The sequence below is a fragment of the Elgaria multicarinata genome, chromosome 7, assembly GCF_023053635.1.
Source record: "Elgaria multicarinata webbii isolate HBS135686 ecotype San Diego chromosome 7, rElgMul1.1.pri, whole genome shotgun sequence".
Taxonomy (NCBI): domain Eukaryota; kingdom Metazoa; phylum Chordata; class Lepidosauria; order Squamata; family Anguidae; genus Elgaria; species Elgaria multicarinata.
The window spans coordinates 99,571,589-99,597,611 of NC_086177.1; the positions used below are offsets into that span (position 1 = coordinate 99,571,589).

The 26,023-nt window shown below is 43.4% G+C and overlaps 1 protein-coding gene across 7 annotated transcripts in view; it reads right to left on the minus strand.

Moving 5' to 3' along the window:
- The window catches only part of MTSS1 (MTSS I-BAR domain containing 1), a 146,002-nt gene extending 120,680 nt beyond the window's left edge, over positions 1 to 25,322 (minus strand). For 3 of the 7 annotated variants that reach the window (XM_063131118.1, XM_063131122.1, XM_063131117.1), the window contains exons 1-2: positions 24,204 to 25,321; positions 4,499 to 4,560 (exon numbers count right to left, since the gene is read on the minus strand). In XM_063131118.1, coding sequence (XP_062987188.1) covers positions 4,499 to 4,560; positions 24,204 to 24,275 — 134 coding nt within the window. In that variant the 5' untranslated portion in view covers positions 24,276 to 25,321. Of the gene's footprint in view, positions 1 to 4,498; positions 4,561 to 24,203 lie in introns of all 7 variants that reach the window. The other 4 variants (XM_063131124.1, XM_063131121.1, XM_063131120.1 and 1 more) reach the window with 3 other exon arrangements.
- Positions 25,323 to 26,023: the final 701 nt, after the last annotated feature.

A 26,023-nucleotide genomic window follows, 5' to 3' on the forward strand; every position in this document is an offset into this window, starting at 1 on the left:
TATAAAGAGGTTCCAGAACTCCAGATAAATGCAAATGCCTTACAGATTGATACCTACCTCATACTGTAATCAAACCATCCTGGATGCATCCTTTTAAACTGGCCAGTCCAGAGCATTAGCAAGGGAAGCAACAGATCTAAAACTGGGCTCTCTAAAGAGGGGGTTTAGCAATGAGAAGAGAGCCAGAGGTTAGAATAATCATGTATATAATGCATGACAAAAAAGAAGAGAATATGCATGAGGGGCATTCAAATGGGACTGGCGGCTATTTAATTAAGTCTAAGGGGCGGTATGGAATGGGAAGGCTGAAAGAGATGGATGGAGGAACCTGATGCCAAAGGAGGCGAGGGGAAGGCGAAAGACGCCAGATGGACACATGGGGATCCCAACTGGGAAAAGAGGAAGGAAACTGGGAGTGTGAACAATGTGTTGCTGAAAGCAATGTGGCTAATTTGCATGAGAGGCAGAGTTAATGAGAAATCAGGGACAAAGGGAAGAGGAGGAAATTAGAGTTCAATATCCAGAGCAGGAGGGAAAAGGGGAATGGGATGAGTGATGTGGGTCTGCCGGTCATACTCTTGAGTTGGACCACAGAAGTTCCCAGGTTCAAGCCCTGGTATCTCCAAGTAGGGCTGAAAAAAAATCTGCCTAGATCCTTCTGGGGGAAGACTGTAGGAGAGGGTAGCGCAAGCACACAACACATGAAGAACGTCCGTCAGTGGGAGGGAGCTTACTCCCGCAACAGACACATTTCCTAAATGGGGCCTTAACGGACATACATCCAAAGGCGTTCAAGCGATCCAAAGTTCGCACTAAATAAAAATGCAAAAAAAAAAACACACAGTCCAAAGGAGAAAACAACGAGGAGATAGAAGAGAAGAGGAATAAAAGAAAATAAGCGACACTCTTTTTCAGAAGAGGTTTCTCAAACACGTTTCGTCACAATGACGGTTTATTATGAACTGGGGGATTGGGGTGGGAACCCTTGGGAGAACGCACAGGAGGGCAGTGGGGGAGGGTTCCCTCCAAAACTGCCTCAGCTATAGAAGATTTCTCTGAAACGGGTCTCTGCACAGGCAGCAAGGCCCATATCTGTGATGCAGAGATCACGAAGAAGAAAGACTAGCTACAGGCAGAAGGCTGAGCAAAAACAACTTGTTGTTGTAAATCATTAAGACTTTGGTTTAGAGAAGTGACTTCTCCCAAAAGACCAAAAGAAGGATTAGGAGGTACCTAGGATATTGGTAGGGTTGCCACAGGGGTGGTGAGTTGCAAAACAACAGAATCTGAAGGGGGAAGTCTGAGCGCCAATACTGTGTGTGAGTCCCTAATTTTAAGAAATGCTAACGAGTGTTAATGTGCCTTCTGGCATGGGGCTTTCCCTCACCCCCCTGAAGTACCCCAATTCCTGCCCCTGCACACCATGACTATCCTAGTCTTTAGCCTAAAGACCCCGTTGGCATATGTTCCTCCTGTATGTACGCACATTCCACGCGTGGACGAGGACACGCAGTAACAGTGGCAACCCCACGTTCGCCACTGTGAGGTGTGCAGCATTTGCAGGAGAGAAACAACCAGCAGAAGAGCGATTAATCATTCTCCAGGAAACAGCAATGGGGTGGTAAGGAGAGGGTTAAGCCCCCCCCCCACTCATCTCTCTGCTGTCTCTCTCCTGCAAACAATCCCCCTCCTCAAACCACTACGCCGCACAGCAGCAGACATATGGATAGGAAATCCATATTTACCACCCAAAGCAAAGTTCACTCCACAGACTATCCACACCTTTGGGCCGCCAAACTGCCACAGAGAAAGGTTAAGAGACACAGCATTGTACAGGTCAGCTAGAGATTTTAAGATGCACATAAAATACCCCCTTCTGCAGCCACCTGAGCATCAAAAAAAAAGTCGTTAGTGAAGACCCGCTGTAGAGAAAATGGCTCCCTGCAAGAGAGGGCTTAGAATGCCAAGGAAGTGGGTCTCCTGGGGAAAGTTTTCATCCAATGTTCACAGCAGACTCGGACACTATTAAAGCAGCAAGGTCATAAAAAGTGTAGTGGGCAGCTGAGCTGCAAGCACCCTGCAATCCTGCCATTTCGTTCCATCTTCGATCAAGGATACAGAAGTGTGGGGAGGAGAGAATTGCAAGTGCATTACAAGAGGAGAGAAGGACCAATGTCAGTGAATCCTACTGCTTCAGAGAGGAGCGGGACGGTGCCAGTTAACCAGACACTCTAGATTTTTCTGTCTTCCAGCAGGCCTACCCAGATGAATTTTAAACCTAAGAATTTTAAGATGCTGTGATGGCTATTTTAATATTGTATTGGTTTTATAGGTTCTTTTAAGTAAATTTATGTATTATATTGTATTTAGTGTAGTCCCCCGCCTCGATCCAGAGGGAGAGGTGAGTAATAAATATATTATTATTTCTTTTTTAAATTATGACATCATCAACAATCACAAAAATCAACTGCAAAAGTGTGCAGAATGTGGAGAGGGAGGCATTTTTCTCCCTCTCTCAAAATACTAAGAACCCAAGGGGGTCATCCCATGAAGCTGATTGGTGGGAGATTCAGGACAAATAAAAGGAAGTACTTCTTCACACAGCGCATAGTTAAATCATGGAACTCACTACCACAAGATATAGTGATGGCCACCAATTTGGATGGCTCTAAAAGGGGGATGGATAAATTCCAGGGGGAGAAGGCTATCAACGGTGATTAGCCCTGATGGCTATGTGCTACCTCCAGTATCTGAGGCATTAAGCTTGTGTGCACCAGTGGCTGGGGAACATGGGTGGGAGGGTGCTGTTGCACCATGTCCTGCTCGTTCATCCTTGGTCGACAGCTGGTTGACCACTGTGTGGTCAGTGCTGGACTAGATGGACCCTTGGTCTGATCCAGCATGGCACGTCTTATGTTCTTATGTTCTAACACAAGATGGAATTTCCTGTTACTCACATGTGGCACAGGATTCAATTGAATAGATATTAAAACTAATCTCCCTCCTAACTTTGACTTCCTACTCAGCAGTTTCTCTGCAATCTAAGTAATGGCATTAACAATTAAACTAAACTGCATGATCCTGCATTAAATCAGAACAAAAACAAATCAAAAGCACTCCGTTTCCCTGCAAGCTTTACAACAAATGTGTATGTCAATCAAGATAGCTTCTCTAAACATGAGCTGCTACAATAACTCACATCTAAGGTCATGCAAGCATAACATTGGTGGTATCTACCTACTCAGACTTAACAAAATGCTTTCAGTCTTATTTAGTTCCAGTGCAAGTGAAGTATGAAGGAAAAGCCTAGATGAGGATTTATGAGTTGAGCAGAATAAAATCCCAACAGATCTAAAATGTAAATAATCTAAGACATAACAATGGGCATAAACTGAAACAGACACAGGAAGCAGAATTTACACCCAGCAAGTCAGAACAAAGGGGAATTCTAGTCTTTTATTTATTTATTGGTATGTTTGTTTGATTAAGAGTGCAGTTCTATCAGGACGGTTATAAGCTTCTGAACTCAGTGGCTTACAGCCATCTAATGTGGAGGAGGAGGAGAGACAGAGGGCGGGCTGGTGGGAGGGGAGGGGACTAGGGAGGCCACTGTATCCGCAGGCTGAGCAAATTCCCTTTGCCTACTTCTTGTCCTTGTTGGTGCTAATTGTGGGCAACTAAAATGATTAAAGGGCTGGAGTATCTCCACTAAGAGGGAAGGTTGCAACAGCTGGGATTGTTTAGCTCGGGAAAAAGGAGGCTAAGGGGAGACATGATAGAGCTGTGCAAAATTATGCATGGTATGGAGAATGCATAAGGGAGAGATTTTTCTCCCTCTCCTATAATTCAAAAGGCCAGGATCATCCCATGAAGCTGATTGGTGGGAGATCCAGGACAAATAAAAGGAAGTACTTCTTCTCACAGCACATAGTTAAACTATGGGATTCACTACCATAAGATGTAGTGTTGGCCACCAATTTGGATGGCTTTAAAAGGGGGTTGGATAAATGCCTGGAGGAGAAGGCTGTCAATGGCTACTAGCCCTGATAGCTCAGTGCTACCTTCAGTATCCGAGGCAGTAAGCATGTAGATACCAGTTGCTGGGGAACATGGGTGGGAGGGTGCTGTTGCACCACATCCTGCTTTGTTGATCCCTGGTTGATAGCTGGTTGGCTACTGTGTGAACAGAGCGCTGAACTACATGGACTCTCGGTCTGATCCAGCATGGCTCTTCTTATGTTAACATGTGCAGTGATGCTAACCATAGCTTTCGTTTAAACCTCAACTTGAAACTGCAGAAGGGAGGAGAATGATCCTGAAGCTGCCTCCTGATACGTAAACCTTAGATTGCAGGGAGACAGGAGTACATCTGTTCTAAGCCAGTTTATTGCGGTTCTGGACATAAGTAGTAGATTAAAGATGGAATGCCCTTGCATCCATATAGAAAACCAGATGGACAGAAAAGAGACAGAGACATGGAGCTATGAAAAGAACTTACCTAAGCTGAGACTGCAGTTTCCCTGCTTTGTTTATGAAATCTTCCCAAACCGGATAGCTTCCCTAGAAGAGAAAGAAACAAAAATACAGAAGAATGAAGTATCTTATTTTGATCAACCTTCTAAAGTTTTAAAGGCAACTGGGAGTAGCAGAAGCCAATGCAAATGTGCTCAGCCTCATTCCAATGATTTATTTAAAACATTTAGATCCCGCTTTCCTAAACAGTTCAAGGCTGCTAACATATGGCTGCTAATTCAGTTACAATAGGAACGCTAACCATTTTGAAAAACTTTGGATAGGGTATAACAGGAGCCTTCCAGAAACAAGCATTTCTGCTCATTTTGGGGCTTGGCCCCAGATGCGCTACATCGCACATGTGGGGACGCACATGTATCCGGGGGGCAGGCAGAACCGGCCACACGTATACCAGGACCGGCAGGGGCTGACCGTGTGCAGAAGACCCCAATTGGATCCTGCCCAAAGTTCCCCTATTTCCACTTGACACTAGGCAGCCACTATGGTGAGGTTTTCCTGGCAAAGAATTTGATCTATGTTTCCTCAAAACCTTTGGGAATCAAAGGCAGGGGAAAGCAAGCAAAAAGTGTGGGGAAAAAGGCGGCGGGGGGGGTGTCTACCAAACAGCTAAACACTGCCCCAGAGATAGCTCAGCAGAAACGTGTTTCCTTTAACCACTTCTCGAAATCGCATAAGGGGATTAGAGGGGGAAAGCTGTTTTCCCACACTAAAAAATGGTAAAGTGAGGCTGTGACGAAGGTATAAAACTCCTGGTTTAAGATTATGTAGACTTTCAAACTGCACGACCTTCTTCATCAGCTAGAATTGTCAACTGTATAAAGAACAGTTACATATTAACAGAAATGTTTTTTAGTCATGGAATTTTTAAAGAGATTTCAAGTAGGCTCAAAGAGCAATGCATGGACGAAAGATTACAGGCCATCTGTATAAACCGTTGTCCCCAGACCCGTAAAATTTCCAGAAATGTTGAAGCCATGGCCATTTTGAAAAAGCAAAACTGTGAGTAATACTAGAGAGAGAGAGAGCTGCAAACCATTGTACCATATACTAAGCCCACAGTCTTATTTCCCCCCCCTCCTTCTCAGAGGTCAAAATGTAAGAAACTCAAATTTTGTAGTAAACCAAAGCAATGATTCTGATAAAAACAGTCTCATACTTTTAGATTGTAAGCCATATGGCAGATTTTCTTGTTTTGTTTTATTCTGTACAGTGCCATGAAAATTGATGGTGCTTTATAAATATTATTATTATTAATAATAATAATAATACAATCACAATGTTAAGGGCTAGCAGTGTATTTAAGTATCGTTAAACTTTATAACATTGAAAACGCTGAACTCTTAAACATGTAGGATAATAATACACTATATTATGGCATATTTATTGTGGACGAAGTTAATCACATTTAAACAGATAAGCTGTAGATTGTCTTATCAAAATCTTTGACCTACTCATTTTGAGTAAAAGCTTATCTTAGGAAAAATTCCACTCATCACATTAAAAAAAAGAAAAGAATTTCATTAATGGTTTATCTAGTCTTCCCTCAAATTTCCAATTTTTTTTGCACTGCAAAAATGGAAAAGAATTCTAAAATGAAATGTCAACATCACCAAACAATGAATTTTCCACACACAAATCCTCAAACAAATTCACAGGAAACTGAAATCTGGGATGAATGCAATCAGAACTAGTAATCTCCCGAACCCATCCCACCAGCTAATCCTCTCTACCCTTCAGCCTCTTCCAACTATTTATTATTTATTTATTTATTTATTACACTTCTATACCGCCCCCATAGCCAGGACTATCAACTGACATAATTCCCATCACCTTCCCAATGGTCATTCCCTGCTCTCTTCAACTTCTCCCTTCGCACATACCTTAACATTGCATACTCTAAGTGATCTCCTCTCCTTCCTCTCCAAACACAAACGCCAAACATGGTTCATTAGCAGTACCATGCGCTGGTAATTTCGAGGCTCAACTTCTGCAATGCGCTCTACATAAAGCTACTTTTGTGCCTAGTCCGGAAACTTCAACTAGTTCAAAATATGACAGCCAGGTTGGTCACCGGTACACCTAGGGGTGACCATAGTATACCAACTTTAAAATCACTTCACTGGCTGCCAATAAATTTCAGGGCGAAGTATAAAAAGTTGGTTATTACCTTTAAAGCCCTACATGGTTTGGGTCCTGGTTACCTGCGGGATCACCTTCTCCCATACAATCCGCCCCGCACACTCCGGTCAGCCCCAACTAGGCTGACAATTGTTACCCAGAGGACCTTTTCTTCTGCCACCCCCAGACTGTGGAATGGCCTGCCAGAGGAGATTCATCGCCTTAATACTCTCTCTGAGTTTAAGACAGCCATAAAGACTAGTCTCTTCTGGCAGTCCTACCCAGATGAATTTTAAACCTAAGAATTTTAAGATGTTGTGATTGCTATTTTAATATTGTATTGGTTTTATATGCTCTTTTAACTAGTTTTATGTATTATATTGTATTTAATGTTGTTCCACACTTCAATCCCAGAGGGAGAGGCGGGTAAGAAATAAATATATTATTATATTTATATAAATATAAATAATATATAAATATATATTATTCCCATACTCAACATTAATTTCCAACAAAGCCTTCTTTCCAGGATCATTCGAAAAGTCAAATTCAGCCCAACTGGTCTATCTGTTTGCAAAAAGATGGAACAGCTTTAGGGCAACATAACATCTATTTGATCATTCCTGGGCAGTTACTTCCCAGGAGATACTGGCCAGAGACCTATTAAACAGACACCATTTTGTCAGGGATTAGACTGTAACTGGTCTGGAGCAGTTCTGCACTCAGTAAGAGACCTGTCAACTCTTACCAATAAAATACGTGAGTTCCAAGCAATTCACATCCCAGCCTCGACCTGTTATAGCATAATGACCAACAAAGCAGCAAACTATTTAGACATCATCAGATTTGTCTATCAGGTTACCTTTCATTGAACATATCTTTTATGCCCCTTCCTCTCTCACACACAACACTCACTGGTCATACAATGTTTTTCTCCAGCTTGAAATCAAGAGGTGCTTCCTTCATCAAGTTTCATTCTTACAACCTGAAACTTTTAGTGACCAATTCCATTACAATAAATTATTAGATTTATATAGGTCTGGGATAAAATCACTCACCGTTTGGAGGGATATTTCCAGCAATATACAAAAAAGCTTTCCCTTACAATATTTTTTCAGTATTGCTTGCGAAAATGTACTCAAGTCAATTCGTTTACACCAACTTCTTCCATCCTGGTGTTCTTCAGATGTTTCGGACTACAACCTCAGCCAACATGGCCAATGGTGCTGGGAGCAGTAGGAATAATGGGAGTGGAGTCCAAAACATCTGGCAAGCACCAGGTTGGGGAAGGCTGATCGACACATGTGACAAGGGGCCCTACACACATACCAATATACATGCATAGAATTCTTCCATGTTGGAGGTGGGGGAATCCTATGCTAATCCTGCATTCTTTTAATGTGTGATGGGGATTCAACTGAACCCTTATGCAGCTAAAACTGATTGGCCATGTGGTGCTATGACATCATCCCTTTTACTGTATGGGTTGGGATCACCCGGCGACGAATTCAAAAATAGTAACTGAGGTGGGGGAGAGACATAGAAACAGTACTGAAGCAGATGCTTCTGGGGAAATAATAGCAAATAACCGAAGTGTTTTTGGGGAGGATATAATATCCTGTGCAAGAATCATTCCAAAATTCAAAACTGGAAGATCTTCAGCACACCCCTAGATCTATAAAAGTGTTCCCAAATCCTTTAAAAACAGGAACCATCCTAATTAGAACGAAACAAATGTTGAAATTTGTCATCATAAGACAAAAGGTCAAGCTGTTATCCATTATGGCATCACTCTAGCTGCGTGACAGTACTGTCATTAACTGTGTAATACAAGCCAACGAAAGTATGACTACAGACAAACACACCCTCCTGTTTAAGGAAAGATCTCTCCTGGGACTAGCTTATTAGTCCATTGTAAAGGTACACAGAGCCTTCTGGCTTTTCCTGCCTTTACCTTTAACAGCTAATCAGCTATACCAACAAACGTGGAATAATAACCTTTTATTTCAGGTGAATTAACCTGTTAACAGCTAGTTTACTTTATTAACAGTCAGAGAAGTCAACTAGCCCCTTTATTAACAGTCACAGAGATCAGAAATTTCATTCCACACTGTAACTACATATTGAAGGGGTGGGGAATCTAACCTTTTATGCCTGGATGATAAAGGGATAACTAATCTCTTTTTTACTGTTTTATTTCTTACATTCACCTCTCCAGGGTCTATTTTAGATATGGAGTGGTATATAAATACAGTAAATAAATAAATAATCCAGATTAATTAATATTCCTCAAGCAGTCTTGAATATGCACAACATTTACTTTTTAAGAAATGAGATAACTGTATTTAACCAATCCACAATTAAAGCTCCAGAAACACCATCTGTGACTCCCTCCCATAAGGAGGAAACAGTTGTCCAAAATGTGTTTTGTCAAGCTGCTCTGAGACTCAGACTAATGAAAGTTTAGAAGAACATTTTTTAATGGACGCTGGACCACATGATAACCAGCACCCACTGCTTGCCCATTCCAACATCGGAGTTTTCCTATACATTTGAATAGGGGGGAAAACCTCCCACTTTGATAAAAAGAATCTACTTATAAGTGGCACTATTGAATCAGGGCTCTCCTAATCTTCCACACCATCTCCCTACCAGATGTGGCCAGTGGGGCAAATTAAAGGGCAGGGAAGTAACTGGAGGGAAAATTTAGAACTAGCAGTAATGGAGCAGTTACTCCAGGTGCACAAATTTGCCCTCCACTTACTTACCAGCCATTAAATTTGTGAATACTTTCCCATCCCCCCAAAAACTATGCAAATATTCGACAGGGTGGAAGAATGGAAAAGAGCAAATGGGATGCCTGCACTAGCAGTACTTTTACACACACACACACACACACACCCCTTCACTACACCCCATGCAGCCATCTTCTCAAGGTTTTTTTTTTTAAAAAAAACATTATCAGGGACCACCGTAACTGCAGCAGTAAGAAGCTCCATAAAAGAGCTATAAAAGAAGGAGGAGTTAATTTCTTCCCTTTCTGGAATAACTGGAGAGTCAAGGAAATGTTGAAAAGGTGGAGGACACTGAGAAGTGTCAGTTGAACACTTAAATCAGTGAGAGGTTCATATTGCCAGCAGTGAGATATTGGTTACCCCCTTTTGGTGCACTTAGTGCAATCACCTTCCCCACTCCTCCCATTTTCAGTGCTTTGAATTACACTATCGGGGCCCTCATTTCTCTTACTATTATTCACACACACACACCTGTCCGTCACAACTGTGCGCAAATTAGCCAATATGCAGCCTCATCTTTTCAATTTCCTTGTATGTTCCCTACTCTACTTCCTGCTCCCTTTGACAGATGAAATAGACAAGGAAATTGACCAGGCAAGACTATACATATGAGACAGCCCTAACAGCATGCTTGTCAAAGACCAACAAAAATATTTTTTTTAAAAACGTTGTGAGCCCAACTGCACATTTTTGAGGCACTGAAAAATATTTTTTAAAAAAACTGTGGAATCTGTAACGGGCCTTCCAAAGTGCCGTTACGGCATCGGTGGAAGAGCAGTGGCCTGGGCTTTTTGCTACCTTTGCCAATCAGCTGTGAAGCCAATCTCAGCAATCCACAATGAAATTGCTCTTCTGGGTTTGAATGACACAACGAGCCATCGGGGTTCAAACAACCCCTAGAACAGGATGGGTAGTTTGCAAAAAAAATAAGCCAACCTGTGGAAAGCAATAGAGGTTCACACAACACGACAAACCATCGTGGCTAGCTGCCCCACAATGTTATCATCATATTGTGCAGGCAATGTCACTGTCTTACTACTTTTTGCAAACTATTCTGGGAGTCTTTCTGGCTAACCCTAAAAAAATAAAGTACACGTATTTTCATTCATAGCATATCCATATGCACTAAAGCAATGTCATGCGTGACACTGACACGCACGGTGTCAGCAAGCAAATCTCTGCTGGATTATTTTCCGGGCTTTGTAGCCTCCATTTCTGGCAAGGAACCAAGAGGGGGAAATTCAAGACTGTTACCATCTAGCTGGTTTGCAACCTTTCTCCCTTTACCTCAGTATTCAAACTTCCAGCACTGAGTTAGCTGTAGTCACCCAAGTGCACTAATCAGTGCTCTACTGCACATAAAGATCCAGCACAACTCATTTATTTATTTATTTTATTATTTATTTATTTATTTATTTATTACACTTATATACCGCTCCCATAGCCAGGGCTCTCTAGGCGGTTTACAGAAATGAGTTACAGAAACTCATGGGCCCACTAGCGCAACTTGAAAACCAGTGCAATTATGTCCTACAAAAAAGAGAAAAACTTCACCGTGTCATGTCAGCATTTGAATTGACAGAGTAGCTAAAAGAACTAGTTTGCTGAACAGAGTGAGATTAAGGCCATAGCTAGACAGGGCTTTATCCCGGCGCGATCGCCGGGATCGTCCCTGTATGTTCACAGGATGCACAGGGAATCCTGGGATCAGGGAGGGATGATCCCTCCCTTGCCCCAGGATCTCACCCTACACTTTGAGCCTGGTTTTTCCATGGTCCTGGGCTGATCCCGAGACCACGGAACGTGTGGCCGGGCATCGCGGTTTGTCCTGGCTCCTCGCGGTTATTCAAGAGGAGCCGTGACCTGCGCAACCTACCTTTGAGCGCATGAGCGCATCTTCTGTGTTCTTTAAAAAAAAAAAAATGGTGGGCGCGCACTGCATGTAAACAGAGGGGGAGATCTCCCGATAAAAATATCGCAAGATCTTCATCCATCTGTCGCACTAGACCAGTAGGTCTAGCTGAGGCCTTAGTTTGCTGAACCAGAGTGACATCTATTGCATAAACATTCAGTCAATCAATAAGGGAAAAGGCCACTTGGCAAGCCAAAAGTACATGGCTACGAAGAGCAAACACCACTACATTCCCCAGCTCAGTATGTAGAAAGGTCTGCAACCCTGAACAAACCACCAGAACTCTTGCAAAATATTTTCCCCTCTCTTTTGAGGGAGGGGGAATTAACAGTTCAGTATGAAGTTCACATTTGCTTTTTTCAAAGTTAACCAGAGCTGAGAACACATAGAGGACAATGCGGGGTGGGCAGGGGAGAAATCACATCTTAAATTTACACTACTGAAGCCACAGTCCTATGCATATTTATTCAGGAGTCAGCCCTAATGAACACTGTGGGACTTGCTTCTGAGTAAACATGCGTAGGATGGCGCTGAAAGAAGCTTAAGTTTCAGCACAATTATGTGGGTTCTCCCAATAGGTTTTGCAGCAAGAAAGCGATCTTCTAAAACTCAGAACCCAATTTGAGCCATTCAATCACCTCTACTTGAACTAGATTACATTCCAATATACAACAGGTGTGTCAGGGTCCCTTCCCTGTCCTGGACCCCAGAAAAACTCCTTAAAGATCTCTTGCCTCCTTAAGAGTCCCACCTTCCTTTTTTCCTTCCCCTTCTCAGTAACATGGGAGTTAGACTACAGACATGGCGTCATTGACACACCAGACACTTTAGGTTTAATACAACAGTTTACTAGTATATTAGGGTGACCCATATGGAAATGAGGACAGGGCTCCTATATCTTTAACAGTTGTATAGAAAAGGGAATTTCAGCAGGTGTCATTTGAATGCATGCAGCACCTGGTGAAATTCCCTCTTCATCACAATAGTGAAAGCTTCAGGAGCCCTGCCCTCTTTTGTATCTGGTCAAGTGGGCAAGACTCCTGCAGCTTTAACTGTTGTAATGAAGAGGGGATTTCACCAGGTGCTGCATGCATACAAATGACACCTACTGAAATTCTCTTTTCAATACAACTGTTAAAGATGCAGGAGCCCTGTCCTCCTTTTCATATGATCACCCTAATTAAAGGAACCAAATTGCAAATAAAGGTATTTAGTCAATAGAGCTGAGTGATGCAAAGGCATTAAAACAGGAGAAGAGGTTGAAGTAAAAACGCATGAGATATTGCTGTGGGCGAGACATGAATAGTGCAATCCTACATAGATCGACGCAGAAATCAACTTCACTGTGTTCAATATGACTTACTCCCAGGTAAAGACTGCAGCCTAATCTACCTCCTCTAAGATCAGAGGCAGCATTCCAGCCACTGGAGAATTGATCTCTTGTCCTGCTTGTGGTCTTCCCATGGTTGACTTTTGTAAGTAACAGGATACTGAACAAGATACGCCTTTGGTCTGATCCATCAGGGCTATTCTTATGGGGAGTCAGAGAAAAGCCAATTTTTTTTTCAACGTTCTGATCCAGTTAGTGCTTTAGAACTACCATTACTTGGCCATTTCTTCCCTGATTTTTTCAACGGCCCAACCCTATTCAATATGCTTCATCTCCTGTAACAGCCAAGATATGATGAACAGATAGCAAATTCTTTGGTACACAGATCTATTTTACGCTGCTGGTTTTTATTGCTTTTCCCCCCATCCTCAGCAGCAAGTTGAGAAATGAATGAACTGAAGAAAACCACCATATGTTATGTATTTACCGGCATTCAGTACATAATTATACAGACGCTTCCTCCTCCAACACTAGTGCAACTGGTAATATTTTTACGCAGCAATGCACAAATTCATTCCTATGCTATGACACTTCAAAATCTTTTTTGCAGCACCTGTGGCATTGTGCTGAACTGGAAAGAAAAGCCTTTAAAGCAAACTTTGCTCAAGTAGGATACTCCCAAGACAGAATATGACTGTCCAAAACAAACAACTTTGTCATGTGTGCTCTTGTGGCTTCTGCTGAGAGCAGTATTGATGAAGTTGTTGGGCATACCACACCACCCCTCACTATGGCTTCAGGCAACCCCAGTTCGGGCAACACCATGCTCCTTCATAATACTGAGCAAATGCATGAACAGACACAGTATAGCGGTGAGGGTTCACCGTTTAATGAATTTATATACTGCTCTTCATAATAAATCACAAAATGGTTTACAAAGTAAGAATAAAAATCCAAAACACATGCAGTAATAAAACAATGCTACTTCAAACCCTATAAATTCAACAAACTGTTCACACACCCCAAAAAAGTACTCAAAAGGTCTCCTGAAGAACAGCAAACATCAACAGGACCAAAGGCCTGGATGAAGAGATGTGTTTTATGCAGCCAGTAAAGCTGAAATGCAAAGGCAAAGAATTCCATAATGAGGGTGCCACAACAAAGAAGGCCCTTGTATGGGTCACCACTCCTAAGGCATTGCCCGTAGGCAAGGCTACCATCAGGGGCCCCTCCAAAGATCTCAAAAGCTGGGCTGCTACATACATCCTGGGAAAAGCACTCCAAAAAGTACCTGGGTCTGAAGCCATTCTGTCCAGTATGCAAAAAGCTCCAGGTTAAGATGTTATCAGGTAACTAGGCTGGTGAGGGAAGACGACACACCCCCTATTCAAAACCTTGGAGCGAGCACTCTTGACAGTCCAGAGTAGACAGCACGGAGTGAAATGGGCTAATGATCCAACTCAGTGTAAGGCAGCTTCACACGTACATTATCAGGGACCTTGTACACAACCACTCAGCAAGTCATGACTCCTCTTCCATGCCCTGCGCTGCCAATGCACCATGCTTCCACTAGTGATCAATGCAGGATAGCATCCTTAGCTCAACAAAAAGGACAATAAGGGGGTGCAAGGTGGAGAAAGTTCTGCCTCCAGAAGTTGTCCTCTCCTCCTCAGGGAGCATGCCTCCCACACTCTGAGCAACTGCTTTAAAATCTAAAAATAGCTACCCGTTTACACAGCTATGCCACAGGTTTAAAGAAACCCCAATGTGCTGACAGCTGCTTGGTTGATTGTTTCCAAGATCAACACTCAAGATCAGAGGATAAGAATCAGAAGAGCTTTCTCCTCCTCCCCTCTTCCCAAGTCCGAAAAGAAACATACTGCAGCTGTTTATAATGGCAAAGAATTGCAGAGCAAGGAAGACCAGTTGGTTGCAGTTAATTACAAACAAACAAGTGAACAATCAGCTGTATTTTGGCTCAACACAATGTGCTGGCAGAAATATCTTCTTACCAAAAAAAAAAAAAAAGAGGAAAGGAAAGTGCAGAAAGCATAAAAACATATGTAGAACTCCAATCAGTGCCCGGAATAAGTTTTAACCAGACCTTAGCCTATGTGCAAGGCCTGCATTCTGTTGCATGATGGGGAGCCCTGCAGTTGTCCAAACAAAACAAAAACCCAGCGGACAAGGTGAACGAGCCCCAACTCTGGCACAAGACTCTCACGTGGCCGATTTCATATGGTCTTATGCATGTGTACTCAGCATGTGCTGTGTTCTCATTATCCCCGGGTAAGTATGGACATGACTGCATGCTCAGCACACAGATTAATCTCCCAAAGCATTTCATATACATTATCATGATCATCCTTTTGAACAGCCCCTATGTGACAAGCCTGCATCATACCATTAAGTTGCAGTTGGGAGCCTGAGGCTGACAGAGGGTTGCAAATCATGCTGACCTGGACCAGAGACCTATCTTGTCCAGCATTCTGTTCCTACCGTGGCCAGCCAGCTGCCTGTGGGAAGCCCACAAGTAGCACATGAGAGCAAAAGCACCTTCCTGCTAAGGCTCCCCAGCAACTGATATACAGAGACATACTGCCTCGGATACTGGAGGTAATATACAGACATGATCAATAGCCACTGATAGCCCATAGATAGCTCTATACGGTTCGGGTCCAGGTTATTTGAAAGAACGTATCTCCCTTATGAGCCTGCCCGTGCTTTGAGATCTTCTGGAGAAGCCCTTCTTTCAAGTCCAACCTTCTTCACAGGCACGCTTGGTGGGAACATGGGAGAGGGCCTTCTCGGTGGCTGCTCCGGTGCTCTGGAACTCTCTTCCTGGGGAAGCTAGGCTGGTTCCCTCCTTGATGGGCTTTCGGAAGCAGGCTAAAACTTTTTTGTTCAAGCAGGCCTTTGGAGAATAATCCAGCCCTCCATCTATGTTAATGTCTTATAATTTTGTTGTGTATTTTTTAATTGTTTGTGGTTTTGTTTCCCTCCCCCCCCCCCCCATGTATATTTTAAACTTTGTAAGGCCGCCTTGAGGCCCAGCATTGGGCAAAAGGCGGGATACAAATAAATATAATAATAATAATAATAATAATAATAATAACTGACTACCCAATGACTTTATGGCCAAGGTGTGGTTTGAACAGAGGACTTCTCTGATTACAGCTCTGTCTTTTAGCCACAATACTTCAGCAGTTGACCCGGCTGTGGCACGAACCTGCCACACAAGGATTCCTGCATGCCATCGCCCTGCTTCAAGGCATGCTAGAAACCACAAAGCTGCTAGGAAACTCAACCTCGCGCAAGCCACCACCTGTTTGTTCGTAACCGAAGTAAGACACGTTGAATGGAGTGGTTTTTTTTAAAAAAAAAAAACCAATGGTATGAGGGAGCTCTCCTTGACCTTGCAAGAGTCAAGGTCACACACACACCTGCCCATCTCATTCAGGAATGGGAAACCATGACACATTTCTTGGGCCTCCCTCACCTCTTCCAATAGCCACACGGGCTAGCTTCTACTGGTTACGCGCTGCAAATGCAGGCATAGGAACAAAGATTTAAGAGGAAGTATGTAGCCATAGAAGTCCAGAAGTCAGAACTACCACCAATTCCAATGCATTTACTGGATTTGATGGGCCTTATCCCCAGGTAAGCACATATAGGGTTTCAGTCTTGAATAATAATCCGATTTGACTAAACCAGCCTTCCCCAAGCTGGTGCACTCCAGATGTACTGGACTTTAGCACTCATAATTCCACAGCTGTGAGATTATGGGAGTGGTAGTCCAACACAGTCCTTCTTCACACGGTGCAGAGTCAAACTCCGGGATTCACTACAACAAGATGAGTGATGGCCACCAATTTGGATGGCTTTAAAAAAGGGGGGTTAAACAAATTTCAGGAGCAGAAGGCTATCAATGGCTACTACTACTGACAAGTATGCGCTACGTCCTGTATCATAGGAAGTAAGCTTATGTACACCAGTTGCTGGAGAACATGTGTGGGAGGGTGCTGTTACATTCATGTCCTTCATGGTCGACAGCTGGTCGACCACTGTGTGAAGAGCATGCTGGACTAGATGGATCCTGTTGTGATTTCAAGCCCTCCCACCAAGCTGTGAGACAATAAAGAGGGCTGCCATGCAATCCACGAAGCTTTATTCAATAAACAGACCTGACGGGAGTGTGAATGCTAGGAGCTATCTTCTAAGCTTACTTAGCCTAAAAAAGCAAGGTGGGTGCCCATCAACTAAATTGACAGTTTCCCTCAAGGCACAACAGGCTTTTACTAAATCCCTCCTTCAGGAAGGGTCTTCAAGTTGAAACTTCTGGTGAGTGGCTAACCTAGTGAACCACCTCCTACCTCCTTTCAACTCCACCCATTTGACCCTGTGGCGGACTCTGGGATCTGTCAACTCCGCCGTTCCCTCAGCCTACGACAAAGACTGAGTTTCCAAGGTGGGGAGGATGATCTTTGAGCCTGAGTGTCATACCTGATAAGCTCCTTGAAAGATTCTTCCTTGATTCCTGGCGAATTTCCTTCCCTGCTTCCTGTCTTGGCTGGCGTATTTCTCCTTCTTCAGCCTCCAAGTCCGATTCAGGCTCTGGAACCCAGTCCCCCAACATTAAGAGAATGGGCCTGATCCTGACAGAGGCTTAATCCAATGCAGGATGGCTCTTCTTATGAGAAAAGCTTGTCTGGACTAATTAATATTAGGCTGCCATTTGATGAGTCAGCTCACCATGTTTTTTGGACTGGTCAAGTGCCAACTCTAATAATAGGAGTTAGTACAGAAGAAGTGCCGTCCAAAAAATCATCCTCTCAAAATGTTGGGGTGCATTCTCAGAATAGCTTTGAGTAAAGAATTCATTTCCAATATACTTTAACCACAGTTGTGTGGGGTTCGCATCCCATGTCCCTCATTTAACTCATGCTTACGAACGCACTCACAAACTTGCGTTTATCAGTATCCTGGATTAGCCACCACCACCCCTGATTAAAACATTCTCTCCACCCTTTAAAACATCCTTTGGAAGAACAGAAAACGCCCAATAAACAAGATGATGGTTAAAGCACATCAAGCAATAACTTCCCTTATGAAGTGATTTTGGAATTGCCGTTGTTTTTTTGACACTGATCCAATATCAACTTTGAAAAAAGTAACAACTCAACTCCACAGCAAACAGAATGCACAAAGAAACCACATGTGGATCCAACTGGGAGCACAGCAGACATCAGTCGGTCGTAGTCAATGGCCTACGTACCAATGACGAATTTTACCAAAACTTCACAGCACATAAACTGGAATTTTAAAGAACTCCACACAGCACAGCTTCTTGGAACTTCCCCAACCATCTCAGTTTTTATTTTTTATTTTTAAATAGGCAGAAGAACATAAGAAGCACCCTGCTGGATTGGACCAGAGGCCTATCTAGCATCCTGTTTCCCCACAGTGACCAACCAGATCCCTTTGGGAACCTTACAAGCAGGACATGATTGCAATTGTCCTCTCTAGTTAATGCTCCCCAGTGACTGGTATAGGGAGGCACGCTACTACCTTTGACCCTGGAGGTAGAATAAAACCATCACAACTCCCATGGAAACTGGGGAATGCTTAATTAAAACTGAGCCATTAAAATCACGATGATGATGATGATCTATTATGTGTCACTTCCAACCACAAGAAGCAGTATCAAAGCGACTTACACAATACAGAAAAAAATCTAAATCAATATATACATTATTTTTAAAAAATTGGTTACACCTTATACACTGCCATTTTTCCTCTTGCAAGGAACTCAGGGAGGCTTACATGGTTGACCTTCTCCGCATTTTATCCTCACAACAGTCCTATGGTGCAGACTTAGGCTGAAAGTCAGTGACTGGCCCAAAGTGACTCAATGATCTTCAGCCCCATTCATTAATGGGGACTAGAACCTGTATCTCCTGAGTCCCAGTCTAACATTCTAACCACTACACCACACTGGCTCTCTTCCCCACCTCACAGCAAAGAACAAATACAACCTACAGCCCACAAGTAGGCCATAACTAATGTCCAACTGCCAAGAAAAGTAAGTACATCTTTGCCTAGCAGCAAAAATATGACCGTGTTGGTGCCAGGCAAGCTTTCCTGGGGAGAGCATAAACAAGCTATCACAGTAAAGGCCATTCCCAAAATGCCACCCCTATACCCAGAGCTTCTCTCAGAGGGGACACACAGAGAAGGGCTCCGAAGATGACCTGATGAGGAGGGTAGATTCCTACAGGAAGAGAGGCTATCCATACGGTATTAGAGTCCTAGGCACATAGAGCTTTTGTATGTTAAAACCAGGGCTTTGAATTTGGCCTGGAAACAAATTTGGCAACCAGTGTAGGAAAGCCAGGAGCAGACTTATAGTTTATTTCCCATTATTAAATTTGGAGTTAACTTTTTATTAAATTTGGAGTTAATTTTTCAATAACAAAATCTGTCATACTTAATGAACAGCAACTAGGGTTATCTGATTTCCTTCAATTTAAGAGGTTTTTCCTTGAACCTCTCAGCCACACACCATATAACAGATGTCGCTATTTCGGGAAGAGCCTCCAAAATACCCCTTCCCCCACGTATGAAATTGCGATCTGGTGACTTTTAAGATCAACTGTCAAATGTTGCCACAGAAGTCCAAGAATTTGGACAGCTGGCAGACTTTGACATCTGGGAAAACACAAGGGATTCTTTGGGATAAGCAGATCAATATTTCGACTTGTAGTGACAGGTTAACAGCAGAGGCCTTTTTAGGATCTTACGATCCAGACTGTCCCACATTAACATGCTATTGTGACAAGTAGTCATTTCAGACTGCTCAGAACTCTGACACATGGGCTGCTGAAGTCCTGGAAGCTTCCTCCGCACAAAAGAAATTTGCCCATTATTTCACAACAAGCAAACAGGTGGCAGCCTAACCGGAGCAGTTAAAACCATGTCCAACAAGCGTGGACAAGGACAAATTGTTCAATGGGATTTGTCCTTGTCTCAGCTTGCAGCTGAACCGGTGCTCAAAGCTACACCCACTGCTGACACCCATGCCGGATAATCCTTGAAGTTCTTGGTTTTTAATCCGTCAGCTGGAAATTCTCCCCACAAAACCAAAATCTGAAATATTTCAAGCTACATCCAAAAAGGGTCCCTCACATTTTTACAGCAACAGCATCCTGTTCCCCAAGTAGACTGTGCCAAAAAAAAGGAAGTTTTGGGGGAGGGCAAGAGAGACCTTTTTGCTGTGACTTTGGATTGTGTGCCAAAATCCAGTTAAGCAAGAGAGAGAAAGAGAGAGAGAGAGAGAGAGAACATAGTTCATGAATATAGAAAACCACGATTAAGCTTTCTATGAATATAGAAAACCACGATTAAGCTTCCTTTAAAAAAAAAAACCCAATGAGGATATGCTCTTCTTCCTGGATGTTTGCTAAACAAGGCAATACTTATACTACTATTGCTAGTAATAGTAGTATAATATAATAACATTATTAATAAAAGGTAAGTTAATAACTTATTGAGTTATCTTGTACCACTCATCTCAAGCACATACTTCACAGAACTTTTCCATTTTATTTCTCCCTGATAACCTACTAATAGTTTATCAGGAAGACAATGCTCAAAACATTTTTATATATTGGGTGTTTTAAAAAATCTTAACTTGGTTTTCTACATCTTTTGATTGCATCCCTTCTCCCTCTAAACACATTATTATTATTATTATTATTATTATTATTATTATTATTATTGCCTTTTGGTCAGATGCACTCCTATTTTCATTTATTTTATTTGACAATCCAGTTTCAAGTCTTTACACCCCAATTCTAAAGACGTCACAGCAAGACTAAGTCGCACAGTATGGGGCTTACTCCCAAATATACACAGGATTGTAATCTTAGTTGCATCACAACGTTTTCACAAGAAGCTGTTATATGAGAAATTAGATCAGGCACACAACCTGGTCTTGTTGACACATTTACTCAGAAGAAAACCCCAGTGAATTCAATGGAAGTTACTCTCAAATAAGTGTGTATAGAATTATAGCCTAAGTTGGCATTACTTCAACACACAATTAATAAAAGCAAATGACTAACAGCAGGTTGTTGGGTTGTTGTTGTTGTTTTAAAATCTGATTCATTTAAGGACTGGGTTAGAATTTTGTAAATAGCAAGGTTTGGCATTTATATCATGCATCCGATAAAGTGGGCTCTAATCCACAAAACCTTATGCCACGGCATAACTGCTGGCCTTTTAAGGTGCCACTGGACTCCTCTTTGTATTGGATGTTGTTAACAGCCTCAGACAGCTCCCCCTTTTGGAACTTGTTAGCAAGTTTTAGTTGACTGAACAACATTGCAAGATTGAATATAAAATTGATGTATCGTTTTCCCTCTTATCCTGAGAAGCTGTTCTGTAAAGTTAAAAAAAAAATGCTTCCACTGCTACAACGGATGGATGACTTGCTTCCTTTAAAACACATCCTCTGCTCTGTCCAGCTCTACAAAACTGATGTGCATTTAAAAGGAAGTGGGGTGGAAAGAGAGAAGTGTTCCAGGTGAACTCTCCTTCAACTGCAGGTAGCAGCTCAGTACAGTTTCCAAGATGTATCTGCTTCCGGTTGGAAAGAATAGGAGGATAAGTTCTGCTTTTAACGATTCACAGCAACATTCCATCTGGCGGAAGATGACATCTGCTAAAATGGTCCCACTGCTGAAGTGGACTTAATGAAAATGATTGCGGGTTTTGTTTCGAAGCCCCTCCTTCCCATGAGACTTGGAGGCCGCTCAACAAAAGAAGATCTGGAGTCCAATCACATCACAAAGGGTTCATTATGACAGGCTCCGAATGTGCAATGCCGCTCACATCCACCCACATCTAAAGAAGCTGCACTTCTAATATCTCCAGAGGTCTGCTCAGATGGAAATAGAACTAAGATTTTGTAAAAGACAACAAGCAAACAACTTTCACCCAAGACACACACACACATTGAACCAACCTCATCCACCTACCCTTCATTAATAGTTTCTTTGTAGTTCAAAAATGGGGCAAACATCCTGTGCCCACCTACCACTTCAGTCTTTCACCACCAAGTACCACCTCTCCTTTCTCCCCGACTTCTTTGCAGGAAAAGAGTTGTGGGAGGGGTCGGGAACTATTTTCTATGCTATCAAAAACTGCCACAAAGCACCCCAAGCATAAATTTGAGAATGTATGTTTCACCCCGTCAGTTGGATTATGCTTTGCATCTATTCTCCCAAACTAGTTTACGTCTTCCTTTCTAGCAAAGAAGCTGCTACACTTCTCCTTCCAAAACAAAAACAACACACTATCTTGCCCTTGCTGGGGAAAAAAAGTTCTCTGACATCCACCTCACCCACTATGGTCATACAACTACGCTGAGATGGATATCAAAATAAAACAAGCAGCAGCAACAAAAGCCAGCATTTTAAATACATAGGAAACAGACTTTTATTATTGAGTCAGACCCTTGGTCCATCTAGCTCAGTATTGTCAACACTGACTGGCAGTGGCTTCTCCAGAGTTTCAGGCAGGATTCTTCCAGGTAGGGCTACTACCTGGAGACGCCAGGTATTGGACCTGGGACTCCTCCAGTCCTCAAAGATGCATGATGCATTGAGCCCTTTTGCAGTTAATTAAGAATAAGCAAGGACCACATGGCACCCAACTATTAGCTGATGGTGTTCACATCTTACAGTAGGCAGTAGTTACTTCTCACTGAATAGCTAAGTTCTTGTACTTCCACATACATTTGTTCACATGAAGCCATCGTATATTAAGCTAGATCATTGGTCCATCTGCTATCAAAGACCCTTTTAAGTAGAAACATTGGGAAATGAACTTGCGACCTCCTACGTGCAGATTAACTGCTCATCCCCTGAGTTGGACCGCTCTTTCCATTTGCGACTAAAAGCATAATACGCACACAGGTCTTCAACTTACTACAAGAAAGCGAAAATATGGAGTGGTATAGAGAAAGCACAACACTGTTGAGACAGTCATCATTATAGTGACTACAAGCATAACATGGATATGCTGCCCAGCCTTACGTTTTATTCGCCTGCTCACCACAGGCAACTAGAGATTCCATCCAAGTGAGCGCACGGAACTCCATACAGAGGGGTGAGTAGGCTGGCAGAGAAAGGAAGGGCTGCTCTGGCCCTCCTAACCAACCCCACTGGGTTTCTGCACTGGCCACAGACGAAAGGAAGGCTGGCAGAGAACCGACAGCAGGATTTGTCCCTCTCTATCAGCCCATTCGGCAGAAGCCATTTTTTTTTTTAATTTTTACCAGCCTGCTAAAAGGCAAAAATCTGTTTCTAGTTGCAGCCTAGTTTTTAAACATGGAAGATTCAGGCCAGTAACTTTTCTGACTTTACATAAAAGACTGTTGTATGTGAAGTAGCTTCCACCTAAATCCCGATCAGCTTTAAGAACACAGGAATTGGCTAGATGCATCCCACCAAAGTCCACCATTCTGTTTTCCAACAGCAGCCACTTGCCACTGCGATCTTCCCAGAGAAGCATGAACCTGACGCCCTTTCCCCCCCCCCCCCCGTTTCTCCCTAACATCTGATATCTGCATATACAGGTTCCACTAAGGTATCAACACGAGAGCCGTAACTGTACTTCTAGGAAACACAGCTGCACACGTCAATTCACAATATGGGCGTTCAGGTGGCCTTGAAAAAAATGATTGCCCCTTGCCCACACCCCCATTTGTAAAAAGAAGAGCAGCAGGTACGTGCTTAGAAGAGTGAAACCAAAATGGTATTTGAAGAATGGCAGGTTTATACCCCCGCTCCAGGCCTGGGGAATTGGGAGGGGCAGAGAAGTGAGAGCTTCAGAGTGAAATAAATATAGAAAGTCCTAGTTTTTGATATTCATTGCGATATCTATACACAAACGTTTTCCCTGGTTCCAAACCCATCTCAGGGGAGCTTTGAATATGTAGCGTTGGCTCTAGAGTGGGTCTCCCTCTATTTTATAGTAATCATCATCATTATTATTCAATGGTTCTATTTAGACTATTAGAATAATCCCAAGGGACTCTGGGAAATCTTGGGCCCCGAAGGTAAGGGGGGGGTTAAGGGGGAGGAGATGCCAATGCACAGCCAAGAGAAAAAGAAATGCAAACAGCTAGGTAATTTCTTTTGCCTCCGACGGGGGGGGGGGGGAGGAGCGCGGGGGGAGCCGAGATTAAACAAGCAGCAGCCCATTGGGGAAAAGCGATCTGCAGCTGATGCCAATACAAGGGAGGATTCCTCCATCTGCATGCAACACACCGAGGGGGGCGCTTTGGTGATTCCCCTCCCACGAACCCCCCAGCAATCATTTCAATGCAGGTGGAATTTAGAGAGCAGATTCTCAGGCGGAGATCTGCCCGGTTCGGCCGCACCCCCCCCCCCCCGGGCACCTCGCGACACCACCACCACCACCCGGATCCACCCCTTCTCAGCCTTCTTACCTTCATGTCACTGATGGTGGTCTGGAAGAGTCCTCCAAGCGCGCTACATTCCTTCTCTATCACAGCCTCCATTTTCCCCCCCAGCTCCGAAGGACGCCGAAGAAACTGCTGCGGTTTCACCACCAATCTTAGCCCCGCCACCAAATAAAATATGTATAATCAAACCTCTCCCTTCAATTCCTACCCCTCGGGGGTAGGGGAGGGGGGAAATAAGAAAAATCCGAGTTTTCCTTCTAGCGAAAAATAAAAGAAGAATTCAGTCTCAAAAGCAGCAGATCTAAAAGCTAAAAAAAAAAAAAGAGCCCTCTGAAGCCCCCGGTGGTATTGGTTTCTAGCGCTTCCCACACAGCTCCTATTGCAACTCGACCCCGAGAAAAGTCCCACGGATGGAAAAGATCAAGACGCTTCTATCCCCCGCACACAAGGATAGCAACAAAACCCATCGTTTTCCATTCTGACTCATGCCCTCCGCACACAACAAGTAGGTAGGATCGCGGCTGGGATCAGAACTGGAGAAGAGCAGCAGCAGCAGCAGCGCGAGCTGCTTAAAAATGCATCGGATGCACCAGAAGGTCTGCTGCCTCCCACAACAACCCCCTCCCCCGCATCCAACTATTCATTTAACAGCTGCAGATCCGATCTCGCGCACACACACAAAACAACAATCCCAAACTCATTCGTCCGATCTGCCGCTTCCACTCTAAAATCAGGAAACCTTCCAATTAAAAAAAAACACCAACGCCTCTTTGCAAAATTAAAATTAAGCGAACACTCGCACGCGCCGCTATCCTCTCCCCCGGAAAACCCCTATTGCATTGAATGCATCAAACCTAACAGAGGGTGAGGACGGGAAGGAAGGTTAACATCGGTGCTTTTATTCGTACGCACCAGATCTGCTGCTTTTTAGACAAAATCCCCCCCAAAGGTTAGCAAATCAAAACACAAAGAAAGCCCCTTCCCCCAAAATGCCTTCCGGCGTGCCGAGTCCTGGGCTTGCAATCCCCTCCCCGCTCTGCTCAGCTCAGCGCAGCGACGCGCTGGCTGCCTCCACGACAAGTCTTTTCTCCCTCTGCTGTAGCGCGGAGGCAAAGCTGCACGCAAGCGCGCGCTGGTTCTTTGGAACCTTGTTTCCCCGGGAAGGCGCGTCACGAGCGCAAATGCCCGGGACGTGGCTCCTGATTGGAGGGAGATGAGAAGCGCTGGAAGAGTTGAAGCCGCTGGCTGGCTCGCTCTCGAGCGCCGCCTAAGGGGCGAGCGAGCGAGCCCGCTGGAACCCCGAGAAAAGGAGCGTGAGAGCGAGGTCGCCAGTTCGAATCCCCCGTACGGCGCCAAAGATTCTCTAAGCAATTAATATAATATAAAAGCTCTTAGGGAAGGGAAATGTAGTATTCTCTGTAAACATCTCTTGAGATATCTCTAACTCAGACAATAATAATAATAATTACAAAGACAAACAAAAGCAGAGTAAAATTGTCCAAATGTCATATAGTGTCTTATCTTTATTAGGCCAACACAATGATCAACAACAGCAAAAAGCCGTGCAAGCTTTCGAGATCTCCAGATCATTTCATCAGGCAAGATATTACAAAAAGCAGGTGGGGTGGAAAATAACTGAGTAGACGTTGGTTGCCTCTGTTTTTTGTATAACATGAAGAAATTCGTGGCTAGGATTCTTTTTCCTGACTAAACATGCAGAGGATTGCGTTGTTTACCTCTTCGTCCCCCTTTACAAACAAATATATAGGTAGAATCCACTATCAGACTTTATTAATCCAATCCAACAAAAATAGAATATTTTAAGGTAATTATAGTTAACGTAT